Source organism: Rhinopithecus roxellana, chromosome 9, assembly GCF_007565055.1.
Source record: "Rhinopithecus roxellana isolate Shanxi Qingling chromosome 9, ASM756505v1, whole genome shotgun sequence".
Classification (NCBI taxonomy): Eukaryota; Metazoa; Chordata; class Mammalia; order Primates; family Cercopithecidae; genus Rhinopithecus; species Rhinopithecus roxellana.
The window spans coordinates 95,917,949-95,933,504 of NC_044557.1; the positions used below are offsets into that span (position 1 = coordinate 95,917,949).

The 15,556-nt window shown below is 43.7% G+C and overlaps 1 protein-coding gene across 3 annotated transcripts in view; it reads left to right on the forward strand.

Moving 5' to 3' along the window:
* Window positions 1-15,556, forward strand: part of ASAP1 (ArfGAP with SH3 domain, ankyrin repeat and PH domain 1) — a 407,716-nt gene that overhangs the window by 35,345 nt on the left and 356,815 nt on the right. For 2 of the 3 annotated variants that reach the window (XM_030937519.1, XM_030937518.1), the window contains exon 2: window positions 7,751-7,836. In XM_030937519.1, coding sequence (XP_030793379.1) covers window positions 7,778-7,836 — 59 coding nt within the window. In that variant the 5' untranslated portion in view covers window positions 7,751-7,777. Of the gene's footprint in view, window positions 1-7,750; window positions 7,837-15,556 lie in introns of those variants that run through there. The other variant, XM_030937520.1, reaches the window with a different exon arrangement.

Below are 15,556 nucleotides of genomic sequence, written 5' to 3' on the forward strand. Positions count from 1 at the left end.
ATCATTTGAACCAACAAATGAGGCGGGCAGTTGGGGGCAGGGCCACAGCTAAGGTCCAGCAGCCTCGGCATTGTCAGGGAGTGGGCTTCTGCAGGGTCTCCTCTGTATCTCTCTGAACCGTAGCCTACTGGATAATCCTGGGAAGACAGTTAGCAGAAGGGCCCATCTCAAACACATGCATGCCAGCCAGGGAGAAGAGGGATTAGGAAAAACAGCAGGAGTCCAAAGTTACCTGGCCCGAGGTTACAGATACCAAACTCAGGGCTGATCAGGGTTGGTAGGGAGGCAGGACTTGTTGCTTGCCAGCAGATATGGAAACTGAAAGACGTAGCAATTAGTACAAAATCCGCATGACCAACTCAGATGGTCTCAGCATTTACATTCAAGAATCACCACAGGAGAGGAGATTTTTTTTTTTTTTTTTTTTTTTTTTTTGAGACGCAGTCTCACTCTGTCACCCAGGCTGGAGTACAGTGGTGCAATCTTGGCTCACTGCAACCTCCGCCTCCTGGGTTCAAGCTATTTTCCTGCCCCCAACCTCCCGAGCAGCTGGGACTACAGGCACCCGCCACCATGTCTGGCTAATTTTTGTATTTTTAGTAGGGATGGGGTTTCACCATGTTGGCCAGGCTGGTCTCGAACTCCTGACCTCAGGTGATCCACCCACCTTGGCCTCCCAAAGTGCTGGGATTACAAGCATGAGCCACCACATCCAGCCAGAAGAGGAGATTGGACTTACCTTTATGAACAATCAGGAAATGATACCAAATGGGGTGTATTTGGTCATGTTCCATAGTGCCTTGCTTAGCACAGCAGATAAAGTTCTGAGCTTTGAAATCAAACTCTTTCAAGTTTGAGTTCTGAATCCACCACCACTAACCAGCTGTATGACTTGGGAAATGTTATATAATTTCTGTGAGCCTCAGTTTCCTTAGCTAAAATGCAGACAATCACAGTTCCTTTCAGAGTTCCTTGTAGGATTTAATGAATGTGCCTAGGATGGGGTCTGATATGTAAAAGGGTTCTTCAGAGAAACAGAACTTACAGGATATATGTAAGGGGAGATTTATTATAGGGAATTGGCTCATCCCTATAATAAGTGGAATTGATTATGGAGGCTGATCTGCCATCTGCAAGCTGGACAACCAGGAAAGCCAGTGGTGTAATTCAGTTCTAGCCTGAAGGTCTAAAAACCAGGGGAACTGATGGTGTAAATCCCAGTCTGTGTTTGCAGTTCTGAGAACCAGGAGCACCAATGTCCAAAGGCAGAAGAAGATGCATGTCCCAGCTCAGGTAGAGAGCAAACTCACCCTTCCTTCTATTTTCTATTCTGTTAATATTAGGCCTTCAATGGATTGGATGATGCCCACTCACGTTGGGAAGGGTACTCTTCCTTACTCAGTCTCCTGATTCAAATGCTAATCTCTTGCAGAAACAGCCTCACAGACACAACCAGAAATACTGTTTTACCAGCTATCGGGGTATCCTTTAGCCCAGTTAAGTTGACACATAAAACAACAATAAGGGGTTGCTGTGGTTATTAGCAGTGCTGTAAGAGTTCACAAGTGGATAGATCGTTGGGCTGGGAAAGTTTGAGAAAGCTTCCTGGAAGAGGTGGAAATTCAACTGGGACTAGACAAGTTGGGCTTCTGATCGCTTAAGAGGAATAGTATCACAAAAATATGTTTGGTCTATTTTCTTTAGGTCCCTGATTTTCTAAGTACAGCTTCCACAGAACAGGAAAGAATTACATCAGTAAATAGGAAAAGTGCTTGGTGTGATATTATGGGGAAAAAATTGTCCAAGCTGTAGCCAGCTGCAGATGACTCAAGAGTTTATTACATCCTCTATAAAAGGATACAAATCCTAGCATTCGTGGAGTCACTTCTGTTGAATACAAAACACCTATTTGAGGAATGGCAATAAAGAAGGGTTTATGTACAAAATGATTTATGTCCCCGAATCCTGCATGGCATCAGGAATCGCTGTCCTGACTGACAAACTGTAAGTCATAGAACAGAATTTCAGTGGAAAAGCTGAAACGTGGGTGGTAACAAATGTGATGCTTGATGGTAATGAATTCTGGTGCACTTCAGCAGGCAGGTGCTTTAAATCTTCTGTTGCTGGTGGTAGCGGGAAATGAGAGGTTGTACAGAAGACCGTGGGGGTTGATAGACGTTGTTCACTCACTCCTTCGACAGATATTTATTGAGCGTCTGTGTACAGATGCTGCCACTCCTCTGCTCATATCTTTGAGCACTCCCTGGAAGGCACTGCAGACAGTGCTGGTTCACACAGAGGGCTTCCTGCATCTGAGCCTGAGACTCATGACCTGGTTATGTTTGGGCAGCGAGGGATGGAAGGTGATGGGTAAATGCCCCAGATTCCTTTCCCTTCGGCGGGGCAGTTCTGAGGTGTGCTGTCCACAGTCTCTCAGAAGGTCCCCTAGTGGGATTGAGCCTGAGGTGCCCAAGCAGTAACCTACATAACCTTGGACGAGTTCTTCAACATCTAAGTTTTTGCTGCTTCTAGGATGGGTGTGGGGATTAAATGAGGCAGTAATATCACTACCACCACAGCTAGCTCCCAGGCATTCATCAGTTACGGGGAGCCAACCATTTTTTGCTTAGTGCTTTAATCATGTTCTCTTATTAATTCTTGCTATGACTGCATGAGGTAGGTACTTTCCTTATGTTTACTAGCTGTGCTGTAAGAGTTCAGAAATGGACAGATTGTTGGGCTGGCAACATTGGAGAAAGCTTCCTAGAAGAGGTGGAATTTCAGCTCGGACTAGACAAGTTGAGCTTCTGATAGTTTAAGAGGAATAGCATCATAAAAATAAAAATAAGTTTGATCTGTTTTCTTTTAAGTCCCTAATTTTCAAAGTATAGCTTCCACAGAACAGGAAATCCAATTTTAAAGATGAGAGAACTAGGCCGGGCACAGTGGCTCATGCCTGTAACCCCAGCACTTTGGGAGGCCGAGACGGGTGGATCACCTGAGGTCAGGAGTTCGAGATCATCCTGGCCAACATGGTGAAACCCTGTCCCTACAAAAATACAAACAATTAGCTGGGCATGGTGGCGCATGCCTGTAATGCCAGCTACTTGGGAGGCTGAGGCAGGAGAATCGCTTGAACCTGGGAGACAGAGGTTGCAGTGAGCTGAGATCGTGCCACTGTACTCCAGCACTCCAGCCTGGGTGACACAGCAAGACTGTCTCAAAAAAAAGAAAAAAAAAAGAGAGAACTAAAGTATGAAAGGATAAGTGACTCATTAGAGATGCATAATCTGCGTTCTAACCCGGATGCGTTTGTTCTAGGGGCAACTTTTAATAAGTCATACTGTTAGAGTACAGGATCTGGCAAGGAAGCTGTCATCGTCATTATCATCATCATCATCCAGTGCCCAGTATGTAGTGGGTGACCCATAATTATGGAATTTTAAAAAGAATGAATGAATGAATGAATGAATGAATGAATATTAGTCCTTTAAGATCATAAACTTTCTTTTGTTTTGTTCCTTGCTCTGTCTTTAGGCAGCAAGAGCAGTCCCTGGCACAGGGTAGTTCCCTGCTTCTAAGAAAATTATGGTAATCAAAATGTATTCTTTGTTTCACCCTTACAAAAAAAAACAAACGAGTCCCAGAGATGAAATGGCCTTAATATAGGAACAGTATTTATCTTCAGGTATTGGGATAATAATTGATTTTTATTTTATGCCTTAATATTTTTTCTGATGAACCTGGATTACTTTCTTAACTGGAAAGAAATAATCTCTGTTTGAATAAAAAATCATTCTCAGAGCATCTAATGGGTCTCCAAGTGCCGTGGGTGAGGTATGGACATAGACGTAGCTGCTAACCTACTTCGAGTGAGTTCAGAGTCAAGGCAGCAGGATGTGAACTGACTTTGGTGTCACACCTCACACAGCTCTTTCACACTCCATCTCCCCAGAGGTTCACGACGTTCTAGTGACATAGGCCAGGCCGGGATTAGTGACCTCATTTCATAAACCTGAGGGCTAAAGAGGCTCACTGACAAGGGTGAAGCTCTCCATAGGGGTGGATCTGGGACTGGAACTTTTGATAATTAGGCCCAGTGGCCTTCCCCCTACCCCAGCAGCCTGTCATGAAGATGCTCTGAAGGAATGGGACAAGAGTGGAGGTAGGTTGGTGCATCACAGACTCATGGGACAGCATCTGCAGGACCCTTTTATGTTTTATGCAGAAGAAGCCTGGCTTGGAGTTTATTAGACCACCTGGGTCAGGATCTTAGTTCTGCCACACACTGTCTTGGACACATTATTTCATATCCTGTGAGTTACGATTTTTTCATCTATAAATCTGGCCCAGTGTCTCCCTTGCAGGATTGTTGTGCGGGTCCAGTTGGCACCAAGGAGGTGGGAATTCTGCAAGAGTAGCTGTCATCATACTTGTGATGTCTGTATGCATGGCTTTCATTTTCCCGACCTGTGTTGATACTTGGTGTTCATAAATTAATATTCTGATGTGAATTAGGCAGTTTTTGCTGAGTAGCAAAAACCTCAGAATTTCAGAGGCTTGTTTGACAGCCCATATATATCTTCATGCTCAAGGATCTATGGGGTTGGTTGTGGTTTAGCTGATCTAGGTTGTGCATGGGTGGTTCATGCCGGACTTGTGGTTGATTCCGATCTGCTCCACATTCCTTTGATCTGAGTTCAGACTAAAAGGCAGCAACAGACAGTGGCTATGGAGACATACTCCTTTTGTGGTGCATCATAGGAGGGCAGAAGAGATAGACTTGGGACCAGCACACTGTCACTTCTAGCCACATTCCATTGGCTAAAGCAAGTCAGTGATCCAGTCTAGAATCCAGTGAGACAGGGAAGTAAACACCATTGACTCTAGTGGGATGTACTACAAAGTCCCATGACAAAGGGCAGAAATGTGTAGTTCATAGTCATGTTAGAAGTGAAGAAGTGGGAAGACTCATCCAGTCTACCATACTAACTCAGCTGCCACGCTTGGGTGAAGCAAGGAAAGCAAAGGAATAACAAACTGAGGGGTGGGCTGGGAAAGGCATTGACTATGTATGCAAGTAACACATACTTATTTTTCATAAGCATGTGCTTAGTAAAGTTGGGTTCTAGAGGTCAGTATTATAGGAAGATCATGATCTTTGATTCTGAAGGATAGCATATGCTTATCCTTGTGCCAGTACCACACTGTCCTGATTTCTTTAGCTTTGTGGGTTTCAAAGTCAGGAAATAGAAGTCCAACATTGTTATTCATTTTCAAGATTGTTTTGGCTATCCTGAGTCCATTGCATTTCCATATGCATTTTAAGATAAGCTTGTCAGTTCCTCATCTAATTTAAATTTGTGGTTCAGTGCTCAGGAAGATTCAATTGCTATTGGCATCTAAGTTTGAAAGAAGTAGTTTGATCATTTATCCAACAAATATCTATTAATATTGTTGTGCCAGGCATTGTATAGTTGGTACTGCAACATACACCAATAAACAAATGCAAACACAATCTTTGTACCCATGTAGCTTATAATTGAAGAAAATTAGCAGATATTAATCAATTTTCACTTTAAAACATAATTAAAAACTGAGATAAATTCCACGATCTAATCTGAAGGTGCAGAGTTTCTCTGAGAATATAATATTTAAGGAAGAACAGGAGTTACCTAGGCACAGAAGATGAGAGAGGAAGCCTTCCAGGCAGAGAGAACAGCATGGGCAAAGGACCTGTGGTGGAACAACTGCAGCACGTTCCAGGATCTAAGAAAATGTCCTACAGGCCGGGCGCAGTGGCCCACACCTGTAATCCCAGCACTTTGGGAGGCCAAAGCGGGCAGATCACCTGAGGTCAGGAGTTCGAGACCAGCCTGCTTAACATGGCAGAACCCTGTCGCTACTGAAAATACAAAAAATTAACCGGGCGTGGTGGTAGGCTCCTGTAATCCCAGCTACTTGGGAGGCTGAGGGAGGAGAATTGCTTGAACCTGGGAGGCAGAGGTTGCCGTGAGCCGAGATTGCACCACTGCACTCCAGCCTGGGCAACAAGAGCGAAAGTCCATCACACACACACACACACACACACACACACACACACACACACTCACACACAATAATAATAATAATAATTTAAAAAGAAAAAGAAAGTGTCCTATGGTTGCAGCATTGTGCCTGGTAGACAGGATAAGGTCAGATAGGTGAGCAAGAGTCAGAACATGTTCAGTGATTTGGATTTTTATTCTAAAGCACTGAGAAGCTATTGAGGAATGTTAACCTAGTGATGGAGAGTTGAGGGATGACACAATCAAATTGGTGTTTTCAAAATTGTATTCTTCATATCACTCAATTGTTAAGTGTCAGTCTTACTTAGATCTGGGTTTTTTTTTTTTTTTTCAAAAAAATACTTGTTAAAAACACCATTTATGAGACTATTAGGAATTTGAACATTGTGTGAATATTTGATGATATCAAGGAATTATTGCTATCTTTTTAAGATATGGTAGTAGTTTTACAGTGATATTTTTTCCAAAGACCTTATCTTAGAAATCCATGCGGTAATATTTATGACCGAAATGATAAGATATCTGGAAATTTCCTCAAAATAATAATGCACGGGCAGGAAGGATGAGGGTTTGGATGGGGTGGGTGTGATTATGGGTTAATGTGATTAGACTAGGTGGTTGGTTCAGACGGTATATGATACACTTCTCTGTTTTTATGTCTGTACACAATTCCCTGTAATAAAAGGTAAACACACACACACACACACACACACACACACACACACACACACACACACACACAAAAGATTATTCTGCTTTCAGCATGGAAGACTAGATTTCAGAGGGAGAAATGGTGATGAGGGGAGATCAGTTAGGAGCCAGTGGCAGTGGCCCAGGTAAGAATGATGGAGGCTTGGTCCAGAGCTGGACCATTGGAGGTGGGGAGAGATAAGTGGAGAGATCTTTAGGAAGTAAAGTAGACATGAATTGGGGATGGATTGGTTATAGGGGTGAAGGAGATGGTGGAACCGAGATGTCCCTCGGTTTTTGGCCCTGGATGGAGATGACACACTGAGCTAGGAATCACTGGATAAAAACCAAGGAGGTCCCTTGGCTCAATATATTTTTATATCCCCACCTCTGTTTCCCTCCATTCTGCAAATATTGAAGCTGTTCCCTTATGTAACAGCTTTTATCCCAGACTTCCTGTGCTCTGTGCACTCAGCAATTAATTAAGCTTTGGTATGCATGAATTAATTAAAATCCTCTCCCAGGTTCAGAGGGGCTGTCCTAAAATATGTGCATTCATCTATATCTGCCTTCATCCTGGAACTGATTTCCTTTGCCGGGTGAACACTTTTGCTTTCTCGTGGGCACACAGCTGCAGGCGTCTGTCTGTCTGTCTGTTGCATCCATCAGCACCTTTAATTTTATGTTTAGGAGCCTAGGTCTAGAGAAGTTAATGACTTGTAAATTGCTCTCCAACGTAGAGCTAGAAATAGAATGCCGGAAGGATTCCTGAGCACTTACTTGCATAGAGATTCAATGACGGAGGTATCAGCCCCACCGTAGGAAGCTGAAATAGTAGTTTCCTTCATATTTCTGACAGCCACTCTGTGGTGCAAGAACATTCCTGACAAAGGTGCAGCCTCCAAATGAAATCCCATGTTGGTCTGAGACAATGTCTTCTGCCCATTTTCACTGGATGACTCTTGTCCCCTTTTTGTCCTGCCCCCATCCAGGTCATTTTCTGATGTGACGGCTGAGACATGAGATCTTCAGCCTCCAGGCTCTCCAGTTTTTCGTCGAGAGATTCACTATGGAATCGGTGAGTGATCTGTAGCCCACCCTGTCCAGAAAACCTGGCCTGGGAGATACAGTGGGATTCTTCTTGGGAGTTGAAATGCAAAATTTTATCAAACACAAGCACTGGAATCTAACAGAGACTGTTGGCACGATTGTTATCAGAGAACAGATCTCTAGCATTTGTACAGGTGTAGACTGTCTACTATGTTTTCTGTCACATTATCCATTGCCTTTATTTATAAGGAAAGTTGTCTGAGTGGTGGTACCTATAAGAAGTCAAGAGTAGCAACAACAGTGACACCATCAACAATATAAGGTGCTATAGGAGTCCACTGTGTTTTAGGTTATTTAAAAACATTTCAGGCTGGACGTCGTGGCTCAAGCCTGTAATCCTAGCACTTTGGGAGGCTGAGGTGGGTGGATCATTTGAGGTCAGGAGTTCAAAACCAGCCTGACCAACATGGTGAAACCTTGTCTCTACTAAAATATAAAAATTCACTGGGCGTGGTAGCATTTGACTGTAATCTCAGCTACTTGGGAGGCTGAGGCAGGAGAATTGCTTGAACCCGGGAGGCAAAGGTTGCAGTGAGCCAAAATTGCGCCACTACACTCCAGCCTGGGCAACATAGTGAGACTCCCTCTCAAAAATAAAAATTAAAATTAAAAATTAAAAATACAATAAAATAAAATTTAATTTACTCCACCCAACAATCCTGCCAAGTAAGAATTTCTACTTTCGGCTGGGTGCAGTGGCTCACGCCTGTAACCCCAGCACTTTGGGAGGCCAAGGCGGGTGGATCACCTGAGGTCAGTAGTTCGAGCCAACCTGGCCAACATGGTGAAACCCCATCTCTACTAAAAATACAAAAAATTAGCCGGGCGTGGTGGCAGTAATCCCAGCTACTCGGGAGGCTGAGGAAGGAGAGTCACTTGAACCCCAGAAGCAGAGGTTGCAGTGGGCTGAGATCACGCCACTGCACCCCAGCCTGGGGTTCAAGAACAAGACTTCATCTAAAAACAAAAAAAGAATTTCTACATTCATTTTACAGATAAAGAACTTGCCCAGCTAGATGTAAGTCAATTTTCCCTTACTGCAGGACCTTTGCATTTTTTTTTTTTTTTTTTTTTACTATACCGTGTTACCTCTTGGGAGAGGTAGAGGTATGACTTATTCCATTTTGCAGCTGGGAGTACTAAGGCCTGGTGTAGGGACACATGATGAAGAGTCTAAGGAGCCTGGCCTCGGTGGATGAAAGTTTGTGTTAGAGGATGATAAAAATTAGACTGGACAGGAAGAACCATGAAAAGCTAGGCCGGGAAAACTTGTAGAGTCTGAGAATCTTAAAAAACTGGCAGACTGACTGGCACAGGGTTGACCTATTGGGGCCTGGGTTTCTAAGAAGTCCACGTGGTGGAAAGTGCGTGGGTGCTAGAAGGGGTGGTTGAATCCTGGCCCTGGCACTGACTTTCTGTGTGATCTCACACAAGACACTGACTTTCGGCTGGGCGCAGTGGCTCACGCCTGTAATCCCAGCACTTTTGGAGGCCGAGACGGGTGGATCACCTGAGGTCGGGAGTTCGAGACCAGCCTGACCAACATGGAGAAACCCCGTCTCTACTAAAAATACAAAATTAGCTGGGTGTGGTGGCGCGTGCCTGTAATCCCAGCTACTTGGGAGGCTGAGGCAGGATAATCTCTTGAACCCGGGAGGCAGAGGTTGTGATAAGCTGAGATGGTGCCGTTATACTCCGGCCTGGGAAAAAAAAAAAAAAGACATTGACTTTCTCTGTTTCTTGTTTTCTTGTCCTTGGAAAAGGGGTAATATTTATGTTTCAGATTTTTTTTGTGTAGTTTAGAAAAAATGTATAGTAAAGTGTTTTACATAAAGTAGGCACATAGGGCATTGTAATTACCTAAATTTTTAGGTTGAAAATAGTTTTTAAAGGATGATTAGATAAACAAATGTGTCCTGAATGGGTGGGCGAGGTGAGAGGCTAGAGGCAGAGAGGCCAACCTGAGAGGCTTTTGATATGATCCAGACATGATATCGCCTTCCAGGGTAAATTAAGCTTTACTTTTATTTTCAAAATTTGTCTATTATAGGATTATCCAAAGTCATGTTTATTTTGTTTTTTTCTTTTTTTAAGTCGAGTCCAGCACAAAATGGCATTCGTTTTGCAGGTATCTTTTTAGGTGATATTAATTATAATTGCAATAACTCAGTGCATTATTAGAATCCGGTTCTGCTGACAATGACATAAAATCTAAAAGAACATTGGCTTAGAGAAGTGTCTCTCTTACCTAAAAGTTCAGGTACAAGTAGTACAGATTTTCTACAGCAATCTATGAGAGACCTGGGCTTTTTCTCTCGTTTGTCATATGAGCCTCTATTCCCAAGGTCACCTCATGGCCCCATTTTAGCTGCTTCTGCTCTAGCCATCACATCTAACAGCAGGAGGAAGGAACGAGACGGAGAAAGGCACATCCCATCCTTTAAGGATGTTTCCTGGAAGTTGCACCCCCTGCTCCTACTTATATTCTACTGTCCAGAATTTAGTTCTCTGGCTACATTTTGCGGCAGTGAAGGCTGGGAAGTATAATCTTTATTCTGCATGACTGTGTGCTTATCAAATTGAGAGTTGTTATTATAGAAGAAGAGAGCAGATATTGGAGGACAGATCTTTTCTTGCCACGCTACTTGTTGTTCTTAGAGGATTCTGCTGACAGGATAGGCTCTGCAGCCAGCCTGCTGGAGTTTGCATTCTGGATCCATGGTTTTGTAGTTCTGTGACCTTGTAAAAGCTACTTAACTTCTCTCTGCCTTGGCTTCTTCCTGTTCTCTCCTATTTTATGCAGACTTACAAGGGTTGTTTTGAGCACTAGTTGAGTTAAGGTAAAGCACTTGGAACAGTGCCTGGTACATGGTAAGTGCTATATAAGTTTTAGCCATTATGACTACTACTATTGCTACTAGTATCTCTCTAGTACTTCTACTACTACTGCCACTGCTACTTCTGCTATGACTACTGCTACTTCTGTTACCATTATTACTATTAATACTTTTACCATGTCTGCTGCTTCTACTAATGTTACCACTACTGCTTCTACTGTCACTTCTGCTGCTGCTAGTACTGTTGTGACTACTTCTACTTCTCTTCTACTATTATTACTACTATGCCATTATTATTTTTAAATTGTATTCTCATAGCGTGGTAAGTAGTTTTTCCCAATAGAAGATAAGAGTCAGAGAGGATACTAACTTGTTAGATGCCATCCATGGTCTACCGTTGGGTGGGTAGGGGATAGCGACTTGAAGGGAGCATAACGCAGGTTTCTGCGGTTCTGCTAATGTGCTGTTTCCTGATCTGGGTGATGTTTCATTAGTGTAAAAATTCCTTGCATGACATACTTATGACATAGATAATTTTGTGTATATATCTTATATGTCAATAAAAACATGTCATGTAGCTGGAAAGTGGTGGAGCATGAGTGAAAACTACACTCGCCTGATTTTCCAAAGCCTGTGCTCTTAGCTATAACACAAGGCCAGCACCTTTATTCCTCTGACTGATTGATTGATTGATTCATTCATTCATCTAACTTATATTGATAACTGCTTATTACTTATGTGCCAGGAACCTGGCTAGGATGCCTGGGATACAAAGGTGCATGCTGTAGACATGACCCTGCCCTCATGGGGCTTCTTATCTGGAGGAAAAGGAAAGAGATAAATACTATTCAGATTAGCAACCACCAGGTTAGGTTCAGTGTGGGATGCGCTGGGGCCACAGGAGGGGCATGGAAGCTAACCCAGCCCCACAGGCTCATCTGCTAAAATAACATAGATGTGTCTCTCAACCAACTCCTTTGATGGGGGAAAAGTTCCCACATCAGTGGGTAAGCTGACCACAGGAGGGCTATATCGAGAAATATAAAGCAGTTCTCCCCATCCCTTGCTTAACTGGCACTAAGAAGAGGTCAGCTTTTCTTGTCACTGTCACAGTTGTGAACCTACCTGATGTTCCATGGGGTAGGCAGTTGCCGCCCTTGTGAGTTCAGTAGCAGACAAGGGGATCGCAGGAACAGAGACTTCACTTACCAAGACGTGTGGACAGGGACCTCTTATTTAAAATAAATATGTGGGCTGGGCATGGTGACTCACGCCTATAATCCTAGCACTTTGGGAGGCCAAGGCGGGTGGATCACCTTAGGCCAGGAGTTTGAGACCAGCCTGGCCAACACGGCGAAACTCTGTCTCTACTCAAAATACAAAAATTAGCCGGGCATGGTGGTGTGCGCCTTGGGAGGCTGAGGCAGGAGAATTGCTTGAACCTGGGAGACAGAGGTTGCAGTGGGCTAAGATTGTGCCACTGCACTCCAGCCTGGGCGACAAAGCGGGACTCTTTCTCAACAACAACAATGACAACAACAAAAACAACAAAATTCTCATAAATAAGTGAATGCATGAATGAATGAATGAAATCACAGTCCACAGCAATGCAGTTGTCATCCTTGGGAAAACTCAAGTCCAAGGGAATAAAGAACAAGACCTGTTTCCTTTATTCACCCCAAATACCATCAGAGAGACAGGAGCACGGCACATGGAAGTGGAATTGAATTCTAAATTTTGAGCCAGCAGTAGAAATCAGTTGGCCTTATGTTCAGGTTTTTCTCCATATGTAGAAAAGAAGTGACCGAAACTTTAGACCCTCCTCAGCCAAGCCCATGAGAAACCTCTGTGACTCCTCCTCTCTCTTTTGCCTTTCCAAATGTCAAGCAGATGCCCTGTCATTATCATGCCGCCGGCTGTCAGCCCAAATTGAATTTCCCTGAGCCCAGCTGATGTCCCTTTTTGGCTGCAGGGCAGGGGTCAGGAATGCATGCTGCACATGGACGGGAAACGTGTCCCTGGAGCGGAACGCAGAAGGCTGACCTCTCAACTCTGCATTGCTAACATAGTTGGAAGGGTTAGGAAGCCTTATGATTTCTGGATGTAAAAGAAAAAGAAACGCGTTTCAGAAAAACAGTATTCAAGTTCTGCTGCGAAAGCCCTTTCAAAATAATTGAGTCTATTTAAAATTCAACTGGTTGTTTCACAGCATTGACTGTATCTCAGTTAGATACATAAAGTAAGGTTCTGGCTAAACTGAGAGATGGGAAGTGATGATCCTAGTCTTGTCTTCCTCCCTCATTTCATATTTCCCTCCCCGCCTTTAAAATTTATTAAGCAGCGACTGTGTGCCAGGTCCTGTGCTCAGTCCTGGGGAAATACATGAATAAGACTCATGGCAAAGCCTTCTTGAGCTTATCCTTCATTTGTTTTTAGAAAACATATTCATTCTACAAATGTTTCCTGAGCGCCTAATTTGCTCAAGTCTCTCAGTAGAGATAAAAAACATGGTTCCTCCTTTTACTACATGTATACTTTAGTTTTTAATCACTTTTCTGGCGACCTACTATGTGCCAGGGTCTGTGCAAGCTGCCAGGATAACAAGGGAAACAAAAACAGCTTCTGCTTTGATGGAACTAAAAGACTAGAAAATGTTCCGTTAGTTTCCTAGGGCAGCCGTGACAAAGTACCACAAACTCGGTGGCTTAAAACAACAGAAATACGGCCGGGCGCGGTGGCTCACACCTGTAATCCCAGCACTTTGGGAGACTGAGTTGGGTGGATTACCTAAGATCGGGAGTTCGAGACCAGCCTGGCTAACATGGTGAAACCCCATCTCTACTAAAAATACAAAATTAGCTGGGCCTAGTGGCGGGTACCTGTAATCCCAGCTACTTGGGAGGCTGAGCAGGAGAATTGCTTGAACCTGCGAGGTAGAGGTTGCAGTGAGCCGAGATCGCGTCACTGCCCTCCAGCCTGGGCGACAGAGTGAGACTCTGTCTCAAAAAAAAAAAAAAAAAAAAAAAAAAAAGAAAGAAAGAAATGTATTGTCTCACAGTTTGGAGGCCAGAAGTTCAAGATCAAGGTGTTGGCAGAGTCGTGCTCCCTCTGAAACCTGTAGAGGAGAATCCTTCCTTGCCTCTTCCTAGCTTCTGGTGTCACTAGCAGTCCTTGTTGTTCCTTGGCTTGCAGCCTCATCACTCCAGTTCCTGCCTGTGTTGTCCTGTGGCATTCTGCCTGGGTGCCTCTCTTTTCTCTTATAAGGACAGCAGTCATACTGGATTGCAGGACTGTCCTTCTCCCATGTGACCTCATCTTAATCACCACCTTAATTATATCTGCAAAGACCCTGTTTCCAAGTAAATCCACATTCATGGATGAGGGGGTGGCTAAAATCTCCACTTTTTGCAAGAGGATGCAGTTCAACCCATTTCAAACTTATATAATGATAGAAAGCGCCCACAGTACCTGGTGCATGGTGGGCCTTGTTATTGCCTTCCCTTTGTTTCCACTTTATCTCAGCATCTAAAGGGTGAGCACCTTGAGGGCAGGAACTCTGTGTTACTCTGAGTGAGTGCTTCCAGATTTCTTGCCAGGGAAGTGAGACGGATGTTTTTCTTGTGTCACGGCAGGTACATTTTTGTGTGGTCCCTGGTTGATGAGAAAGGCTCTTTCTTGCTACTGTCATTAGTTTTTGTTTCTTATGCTGATGGTTGATGAGGGAGTCATGGGGGAAGAATACCTTGACTGGAAAGCTGGGCCTGATGGTTAAAATGGTTAAACCAGGTTCCTCTCCTGGTTCTGCTGTTTGCTGGTCATGTGAGCCTGGGTACATTTCCTCCTTTCTGTGCCTCCAGGCATCTCATCTGTACCCCTTAGGAGTTTGTTTGTTTGTTTGTTTGTTTGTTTTGAGATTTAACACCTTCCAGGGAGAAGGGCTTCCCTGGCCCATTCAGCACATTCCCCTCATAAAGACTCGTGCTCACTGTTTAGCCCCATTCACCATCAGAACATTTCCTCATGATTTTCCTAAGGACAATTTTTCAGAAATATGGCAAACAGCCCTTGCACAAAGATGTCCATTGGAGCGTCATTTAAAATGGTAAACTGTTACAAACAAGATAAAATCCTGCTCTACAATGAGCAATGGGTTAATGAATTAGGGGTAGAAGGATGAAAAACAAATTAGGGTAATATAATGCAGCCATTAAAAAGAAGATAAGTTATAAGAACACTTATAACTGTCATGTTAAAAAAAAAGAAAGGTTTATTTCTGAGGAAGTGACTTAATTTCTCTGTGCCTCGGTGCCATGGTTTGGATATTTGACTCCTCTAAACCTCATATTGAAATATGAGCCCCAATGTTGAAGGTGGGGGGGGGCTTGATGGGAAATGTTTGGGTCATGGAGGCGGATCCCTCATGAATGAGTTCTCACTCTGTTAGTTCCCATGACAGCTGTTCCTTTAAAAGATCCTAGCCCCTCCCCTGCTTCCTTCTCTCACCATCTGATCTCTGCACATGCTGGCTCCCCTTCCCCTTCTGCCACGAGTGGAAGCAACCTGAGGCCCTCACCAGAAGCAGGTGCTGGCACCATGCTTCTTGTATAACCTGCAGAACCAAGAGCCAAATAAATCTCTTTTCTTTATTAATTGCCCAGCCTCAGTTACTGTGTTAGAGCAGGACAGATGGACTGAAATACTCAGCTTCCTGATAATGGTACTTTCCTCATACATAGGATTGTTTTGAGAATTAAATGGGATAGTACATCTAAAGCACATGAACAGTACTTGGCACATATTAGGTGCTCACTAAATGCTAATTGTTATTGTTAGTTATTTATCATGTGGTCT